The 9,259-nt window shown below is 35.6% G+C and overlaps 1 protein-coding gene across 1 annotated transcript in view; it reads right to left on the bottom strand.

Moving 5' to 3' along the window:
* LOC137631683 (uncharacterized) overlaps nt 1–7,341 on the bottom strand; it is a 28,309-nt gene extending 20,968 nt beyond the window's left edge. Inside the window, exons 1-2 of the mRNA XM_068363558.1 lie at nt 5,230–7,341; nt 3,799–3,870 (exon numbers count right to left, since the gene is read on the bottom strand). Coding sequence (XP_068219659.1) covers nt 3,799–3,870; nt 5,230–7,341 — 2,184 coding nt within the window. The remainder of the gene's footprint in view (nt 1–3,798; nt 3,871–5,229) is intronic.
* Between the last annotated feature and the right edge of the window lie 1,918 nt (nt 7,342–9,259).

Here is a 9,259-nt window from a genome sequence, read left to right as displayed (position 1 = left end):
ATTAATACGAATTAAACTTCGTGAAAAGTCTTGGAAATAATAAACTTAATACCAAAGGTACCAGAATACCGTGAATAACAGGATAAGAAAAGTTGCTGCTTCGTCTATGGCAACATGGGTAGGGCATCTATAGCTGAAGAGAAAAACTATATATTGGATTTTTCTTAGACAATTTTAAATAAGAATAGAGGTAAATGAAGCTATTTTTAAAATAATTTATTGTTTAATTATTTCTCATCGTTTATTTCCTTATTTCTTTTCCTCACTGGGCTATTTTTCCTTGTTGGAGCCACTGAGCATATAGCATCTTGCTTTTCCAAATGGGGTTGTAGATTGGTTAATAATAATAATAATAATAATAATATACAAAGGTATCGTAAAGGATTTTGCTCAAATACCTTTTTTAATACTGGGTGAACAAAAATATTAAACTATAATATTTAAACATAAGTGTTCTAGTTTATTAAATTTGAAAACTGAAAAGTTCTGAAAAGAATTAATATTCCAAGGTAACGAAGGAAAAATTTCTACTTACTTTTTGAGCTTAAAAATAACATTATGAAAAATTATAAAGGCTTAGAAAAACCAGCATATTGTAATTTATTTTCATTCTACCGAATAAGAGTTGTGGTGGCCGATGTGGTAACGTCCCTGACTGGTGAATGCCAGACTGGGGTACGAGTGTCGCTCAAACTCGTTAGTTTCTTTGGTCGCTGCAATCTCACCATCCTCGTGAGCTAAAGATGGGGGGGGGGGGGGGGTTGAGGGACCCCATATGTCTATCTGTTGAGTCATCAGAAGCTGGCCCTCCTTGGTCCTAGCTTGGGTGGAGAGGGGGCTTGGGCGCTGATCATATGTATATGGTCAGTCTCTAGAGCATTGTCCTGCTTAATAGGACAATGGGTGTCCCTTGTCTGTGCCATTCATGAGCGTCCTTTAATCCTTCAATGGGCACAACTAAATAATTGTTATTGCTACTTATTTAAACTAATTTGTAGAGCTAATTATCCCCTTATTAAAAGACTTAACCTATAGTCCATTTCTTTTAGCGAGTCATATTTGCACCGACTCGCAACGGTGCCCTTTTAGCTCGGAAAATCTTCCTGGTCGCTGATTGATTAGAATTATCTTGTCCAACCAATCAGCGACCAGGAAAATTTTCCGAGCTAAAATGGCACCGCTGCGAGTCTGTGCAAATATGACTCGCTAAAAGAAATGGACTATAGTAATACACATTACAATGAGATGCTTTAAAGTGGGGTGGCCTCTGTATTTGAATGTAATAGAATTTAATCAGGAAAAGTAATTAGATATTTGTCAGAAAAGAGAAACACTTATCTAAGGACAGCATGATCTTGTAGACATTATCTATGAAGTACCATTACCTGGCGATTTTGAATAAAACTTATAGATAAAAATAATGAAAATAATTTTTTTTTTTTCGAATATTTGAAGTTTAGAGGATATGAAATCGTGATTTTGAATACAACTTATAGAAAATATTGATGAGAATAATGCGTTTTCTCGTATTTTTGTAATTACTAAGAAATAAAATCAAGAGTTTGAATAAAACTTATAGAAACAATTAATAAAAATAATGCATTTTTTCGTATGTTTGCGGTTACGATGAAATTACATCGTGATTTTGAATAAAACTTATTGATAAAAATAATGAAAATAATATATTTTTTTGTGTTAGTGATTTCGATAAAATGAGATCGTGACTTTGAATAAAACTTATAGAAAATATAGATCAAAATAATAAATTTTTTCGTATTTTTGTGGTTAGGATAAAATTACATCGTGATTTTGAATAAAACTTAAAGATAAAAATAATTAAAATAATGTATTTTTCGTGTTTGAGCTTTCGAAGAAATGAAATCGTGATTTCGAATAAAACTTATAGAAAATATTCATGAAAATAATAAATTTTTTCATAATTTTGTGGTTAGGATAAAATTATATCGTGATTTTGAATAAAACTCAAAGATAAAAATAATGAAAATAATATATATTTCGTATTTGAGCTTTCGAAAAAATGAAATCGTGATTTCGAATAAAACTTATAAAAAAATATAAATGAAAATACTGCATTTTTTTCGTGTTTGTAGTTTCGATTAAAAGAAATCAACAAAAGAGAAATTACAAATAATACTTAATTATACATTCCTTTACTTTGTGTCGTTATGCTGCTTCAATTTCTTCTTTTAATAGTAAGGAAATTGAATGAATTTGATTATACATTTATTCATATAGGCGCTGACTCGCTGAAACGTTTCATGAATAAATGAATTAAAACAGCAAACGTCAAATTCGCCGCGAATGTATGAAGAAAGTTATCCATATATGGATTTATTAATAAATTCTTGTGTACTGATATTGGGTAAGATTTTTCTTTTATGTTTAATAGTAATTATTTATTAAAGTCAATCAAACTAGAAAGTACATAGTTAATTTGACCAAGTTTTATAAATTATCACAAATACAGAGAAAGGGTGGTATTTCAAATTCACGTTTCAATAATAGAAAAATTGATATTTTAATAATAAGAATGATTTCAATAATAATAATAATAATAATAATAATAATAATAATAATAATTATTATTATTATTATTAATATTATAACTAATAATAATAATAATAATAATAATAATAATAATGATAATAATAATAATAAAATAATAATAAAAATAATAATAATAATAATAATAATAAAATAATAATAATAATAAAAATAACAACAATAAAAATAATAATAATAACTAATAATAATAATAATAATAATAATAATAATAATAATTCTACTTATAAGAACAATTTTATGTTTCTTTTCATTCGATTGAATGATTGACTTATTCAAGTGACGTCACAATCTACATTCATTCACGGATGATATTGAGAGACCAAATATATGTAAATATGATAGGATGACTTTATGTATTGTGGCAATATTTATCAAAGGAAATAGGCCGTTATTTTGTTTATTATGATTATCTCCTATATACTTACTCTTATGTATATTGCTCCAATGATATTCAATCCTTTAATTTATATTATCTATCGATGATATGTTTGTTTGCATGTTTCTTCTTCTATCTTTTTTTTTTTTAACCTATATCATCTTTCTTTCTTTCTTAAAGAACCTATATAAGAAAAGGGTTATAAATCATTAAGAAAATTCCAAAACTTACGGAAAAAAAAATTATAATAATAATAATAGTAATAATAAATAATAATAATAATAATAATAATAATAATAATAATATTAATAATAATAATTCTAATAAAAATAATAATAATAATAATAATAATAATAATAATAATAATAATAATAATAATAATTTCAAAAAGGTATATGTGGGAACATGTTGCCTTACATGTGTTGTAATAATTCTTGAGAGAATTAAATTCCCCAGAATTCAACGGTAAATACTGAGAGAAACAACTTTCCCAGGGAGAGAAAGCGGGGCACGATCAAAGGTAAGAAATGAGATCGCCGAACAAAAAGAATGTTTGAAATTGGGTTCGATTGAACAGAAGGTTTAAAGGTTTAAAGGCCGCACATGAATGGCAGAGGCCAGGGACATTGACAATGCCCTATCAAGCAGGACAATGCCCTAGAGACTGACCATATTACATATGATCAGCGGCCAAGCTCCCTCTGTACCCAAGCTAGAACCAAGGAGGGGCAAGCAATGGCTTTTGAGGAACTCACGTGTCTATCACGTGAGTTCCTCAAAAGCCCCCATCCTTAGATCAAAAGGATGGTGAGGCTGCAGCGACCAAAGGAACTAACGAGTTTGAGGGGGACTCGAACCACAGTCTGGCGATCACCAACCAAGGACGTTACCACATCGGCCACCACAGCCTGATATAAAGGGAAAGGCGTACCAAGCATAAAAGCAATATTCATAATACAGATGAATAAGTTATACATTACACTTCTAATGAATTAGATGAAGAAAAGGATTTTCAGTTTTTAAACAATACACCCATTTTTTATAACAGACTTATCAATTTGAACCCTGATTTCCATAGGAGAATTTAATTATATATACAAAAAAAATACTTAGAGAAGCAAGTTTCATTAGAAATTATATACACAGTTACGCACTGATATAGAAATGAAATACAGAAAAATAAAAATATACTGTGTATTAAAGTCATTGATTGAATAATACATGAAGATAATTTTCTTTACGTCCACATGTTACTACGATAACGTTCTGTCTTTCTATATAAATAGGTATAAAAAAGAAATTAACTAATACATACGTAATAGTTTCGCGTATAATCTCGATTTTTTTCCATAAAATTTCATGAGAATAAGTTAGTTGTTTAAAATAATTAAAACGAAAATAACAGTTATAAAACTTGAATTAATACTACACTTATTATGAAAACTCACTCTCTCTCTCTCTCTCTCTCTCTCTCTCTCTCTCTCTCTCTCTCTCTCTCTCTCTCTCTCTCTCTCTCTCTCTCTCTCTATATATATATATATATATATATATATATATATATCCCATGTCGACGGATAACGAGACATCGGAACATGGGTTTTTTCACTTTACTACAAAAAGATTTGTGAACACTTTACACAGCCCGATACTCTCAGACGAGTACCTACCTGTTCTCATGATCGCTCGAGAGGTACTGCTTACCAGGCCGCAAATAAATGCAATATTGCTCTATCAATATGCTGAGTTGTTAGATTTTGTGGAAATCTCCACTGTGATGGAAATATACTGTCACCAATAGGTTTACAACACGTCACTTTATCAGACTTAAGACACGTGACCTACAAAAGTTCAGTGATCGCGCACCATAATTTATGAAAGTCATAGTACTCTTAAAAAGGTCATTAATCTCACTGTATAGAACTTATATCTCTAGATATTTTTCATACAAGAATTAGAATATATATACATATGTGTGTGTATGTGGTTTGTGTATGTATATATATATATATATATATATATATATATATATATATATATATATATGTACATATATATATATTTATATATATATATATATATATATATATATATATATATATATATATATATATATATATATAAACATATGTGCACAATAAAATGTGGAACAAATTAAACATATTTTGAAATAGGAAAAAGCAAATTGATCAACGAACCAAATATAAAAATAAAAAGCGGAAGTAGAAAAATAAAAAGTTACGAGCAATGAAACGAAAGAAGAGAAATACACAAGAAGAAAAACAAGAACAAAAAGAATGAGAAAGGGAGGGGGTGAGGGAGGAGTAGGGGAGTGGATGTTGGAATAAGGGAGTGGATGTTGGAGTAGGGAGTAGATGTTGGAATAGGGGAGTGGATGTTGGAGTAGGGGAGTGGATTTTGGAATAGGGGAGTGGATGTTGGAGTAGGGGAGTGGATGACGGAATAGGGGAGTGGATGTTGGAGTAGGGGAGTGGATGTTGGAATAGGGGAGTGGATGTTGGAATAGGGGAGTGGATGTTGGAATAGGGGAGTGGATGTTGGAGTAGGGGAGTGAATGTTGGAGTAGGGGAGTGGATGTTGGAATAAGGGAGTGGATGTTGGAGTAGGGGAGTGGATGTTGGAATAAGGGAGTGGATGTTGGAGTAGGGAGTGGATGTTGGAATAGGGGAGTGGATGTTGGAGTAGGGGAGTGGATGTTGGAATAAGGGAGTGGATGTTGGAGTAGGGAGTGGATGTTGGAATAGGGGAGTGGATGTTGGAGTAGGGGAGTGGATGTTGGAATAGGGGAGTGGATGTTGGAATAGGGGAGTGGATGTTGGAATAGGGGAGTGGATGTTGGAGTAGGGGAGTGGATGATGGAATAGGGGAGTGGATGTTGGAGTAGGGGAGTGGATGTTGGAATAGGGGAGTGGATGTTGGGGTAGGGGAGTGGATGATGGAATAGGGGAGTGGATGTTGCAGTAGGGGAGTGGATGTTGGAATAAGGGAGTGGATGTTGGAGTAGGGAGTGGATGTTGGAATAGGGGAGTGGATGTTGGAGTAGGGGAGTGGATGTTGGAGTAGGGGAGTGGATGATGGAATAGGGGAGTGGATGTTGGAGTAGGGGAGTGGATGTTGGAATAGGGGAGTGGATGTTGGGGTAGGGGAGTGGATGATGGAATAGGGGAGTGGATGTTGCAGTAGGGGAGTGGATGTTGGAATAGGGGAGTGGATGTTGGAGTAGGAGAGAGGATATTGGAATAGGGAAGTGGATGTTGGAATGGGGAAATGGATGTTGGAATAGGAGAGTGGATGTTGGAATAGGAGAGTGGATGTTGGAATAAGGGAGTGGATGTTGGAATAGGGGAGTGGATGTTGGAGTAGGGGAGTGGATGATGGAATAGGGGAGTGGATGTTGCAGTAGGGGAGTGGATGTTGGAATAGGGGAGTGGATGTTGGGGTAGGAGAGAGGATATTGGAATAGGGAAGTGGATGTTGGAATAGGGAAATGGATGTTGGAAAAGGAGAGTGGATGTTGGAATAGGAGAGTGGATGTTGGAATAAGGGAGTGGATGTTGGAATAGGGGAGTGGATGTTGGAATATGGGAGGGGATGTTGGAATAGGGGAGTGGATGATGGAGTAGGGGAGTGGATGTTGGAATAGGAGAGTGGATGTTGGAGTAGGGGAGTAGATGTTGAAATAGGGGAGGGGATGTTGGAATAGGGGAGTGGATGATGGAGTAGGGTAGTGGATGTTGGAATAAGAGAGTGGATGTTGGAGTAGGGGAGTAGATGTTGAAATAGGGGAGGGGATGTTGGAATAGGAGAGTGGATGTTGGAGTAGGGGAGTAGATGTTGAAATAGGGGAGGGGATGTTGGAATAGGGGAGTGGATGATGGAGTAGGGGAGTGGATGTTGGAATAAGAGAGTGGATGTTGGAGTAGGGGAGTAGATGTTGAAATAGGGGAGGGGATGTTGGAATAGGGGAGTGGATGATGGAGTAGGGGAGTGGATGTTGGAATAAGAGAGTGGATGTTGGAGTAGGGGAGTAGATGTTGAAATAGGGGAGGGGATGTTGGAATAGGAGAGTGGATGTTGGAGGAGGGGAGTAGATGTTGAAATAGGGGAGGGGATGTTGGAATAGGGGAGTGGATGATGGAGTAGGGGAGTGGATGTTGGAATAAGAGAGTGGATGTTGGAGTAGGGGAGTAGATGTTGAAATAGGGGAGGGGATGTTGGAATAGGGGAGTGGATGATGGAGTAGGGGAGTGGATGTTGGAATAAGAGAGTGGATGTTGGAGTAGGGGAGTAGATGTTGAAATAGGGGAGGGGATGTTGGAATAGGGGAGTGGATGATGGAGTAGGGGAGTAGATGTTGACATAGGGGAGGGGATGTTGGAATAGGGGAGTGGATGTTAGAATAGGGGAGTTGATGTTGGAGTAGGAGAGTGGATGTTGGAGTAAAATCACATCGTTTATAAAGACCAAAAAGGATTGAGTTTGAGGAAGCAATTATTAAAATGTCATTCAATAGGAGAGGTTTGAAGTCTTTTGGGAGTTAATCACGTCTTCAAAAAAAAAATTTTTTCTCATCAAATTTTGAGAAATATGAGATGCTTCTGACACTTCATTAGAGAAAAAGGATATGATCAAAAGATAATCCATGTTTTGTTTTTTTATTTCTTGCTTCCTGTTTATTATTATTATTATTATTATTATTATTATTATTTTTATCATTATTATTATCATTATTATTATTACTTGCTAAGAGTAAGTAAGAATTTATAGTTAGGAAACGTATGGTAGATTAAATTGAGTCATGAATTTCTATAATTTCTATATATATATATATATATATATATATATATATATATATATATATATATATATATTTTTGGGCTCAAGCCATGTCGTCCTGATGGAAGTTCCTATAGGGTAGCTTCCTAGGGTATATTACAACTACGGCGATATTCCCAGAGAATTTACCTTAAGGTACCAGAATTCTAACTCCCGGAGCGAGTATCCCTCGTGAAAGGGATATCGCGACATATCAGAGGACGTATTCTTGACACGCCACATGGCAATCTGCATCCTGGACAGAGATTTCGTCTCGTAGGAGGCGATTGGCAAGAAACGAATTCGGGAAAGAAAAAGGGGGAGCCGCTCCCAAGGCTCCCTATCTTCCGATTCGTATGCGTGCCTGGCGCCAATCCTGGCGCCATCTGTATTCCTTTTTGCGTAGCTTAACAACTCGGTGTTTTTTCCTGTGTTTCTCGCAAATCTTGGATTTATTCTACTTTTCATGGCTTCTCCGTCTTCATCGGCCTCTGATAAGTTGAGTATAATGTCTTTTATGTATAAATGTAGGCTCTTGGTAAATTTTTGAGTGATTAATAGGATTAATCTTTGATACAAGAGCCGTAGCCTACCGGAGGCGTCATGGACGCTGTCGCTCGCTAGGTATAAGTTTAGTTAGTCAGAGCGACATTCCCGGTTGTTTTGCTTTGATAAATTTTAGCTATTTAGCATTACTTAGGATTTCCTTTCTTGCTTAGTATTATTTTGGCGAAGTATTCGCCATTCTGGCCTACGCTAGGCCATGTAGCCTAGTCGTTTGGTCCTAGTACTTCATGCATGATTTTGGTTTTTCCGAGTGTAATAAAATTTTATTGAAGCTTTAGGCTATGTTTTATACATTTAAGATTGTGTGGAATATTTCCAAGATAGTATACGAGTGAGTTTTGGTGATTTAGGTAATCGATTCTCTTGGTGCCTAGGCTAAGTTGCTTATGGAGCCTTAGTATACTTTCTCATACTCCCCGGTTGCCTTCTTTTCTTCGGAGAAGGTATGCAATCTCTTTCCCTCTGTTTAAGCCTTGGGCTTATCCCTAAGTGGTTTTTTCCGAATTAATTTTCGATAAAACTATACTGGGGTGTTACTGTACCTTCCTGTTCCAGTAAGTCTGGTTCAAAGAGGGACAGAACAACAGAGTTTTTAGTCTGAGTCTGTGCTTGTCTGGCTTGGGGTAGAGTCTCCCTCGCTGGCCTGACACAGACAAAGGTGGCTTAGCCTCCTTAGGTCACTACCGAAGGTTTCTGTGGATATGATTCCTTCTTTTGTGATCTACCAGACTAGTCCTTGTTGCTGTTCTCGGGGGAGGATAAGTTTCTTTCCCTGGGAGTGGCAACACCTTCCTTGCTTTGGTGCTCTGGGAGCTGGCAAGTATTGCTGGCCTCCCCCCTTAGATCTCCCTTAGGCTAAGATAAGTTTCTTGGCTGCGGGTGATCCGTCACTAAAGC

The sequence above is a fragment of the Palaemon carinicauda genome, chromosome 40 (genome assembly GCF_036898095.1).
Source record: "Palaemon carinicauda isolate YSFRI2023 chromosome 40, ASM3689809v2, whole genome shotgun sequence".
Classification (NCBI taxonomy): domain Eukaryota; kingdom Metazoa; phylum Arthropoda; class Malacostraca; order Decapoda; family Palaemonidae; genus Palaemon; species Palaemon carinicauda.
The sequence above is the reverse complement of the archived record's forward strand: the minus strand, read 5'-3'. Positions and strand labels throughout refer to the sequence as shown.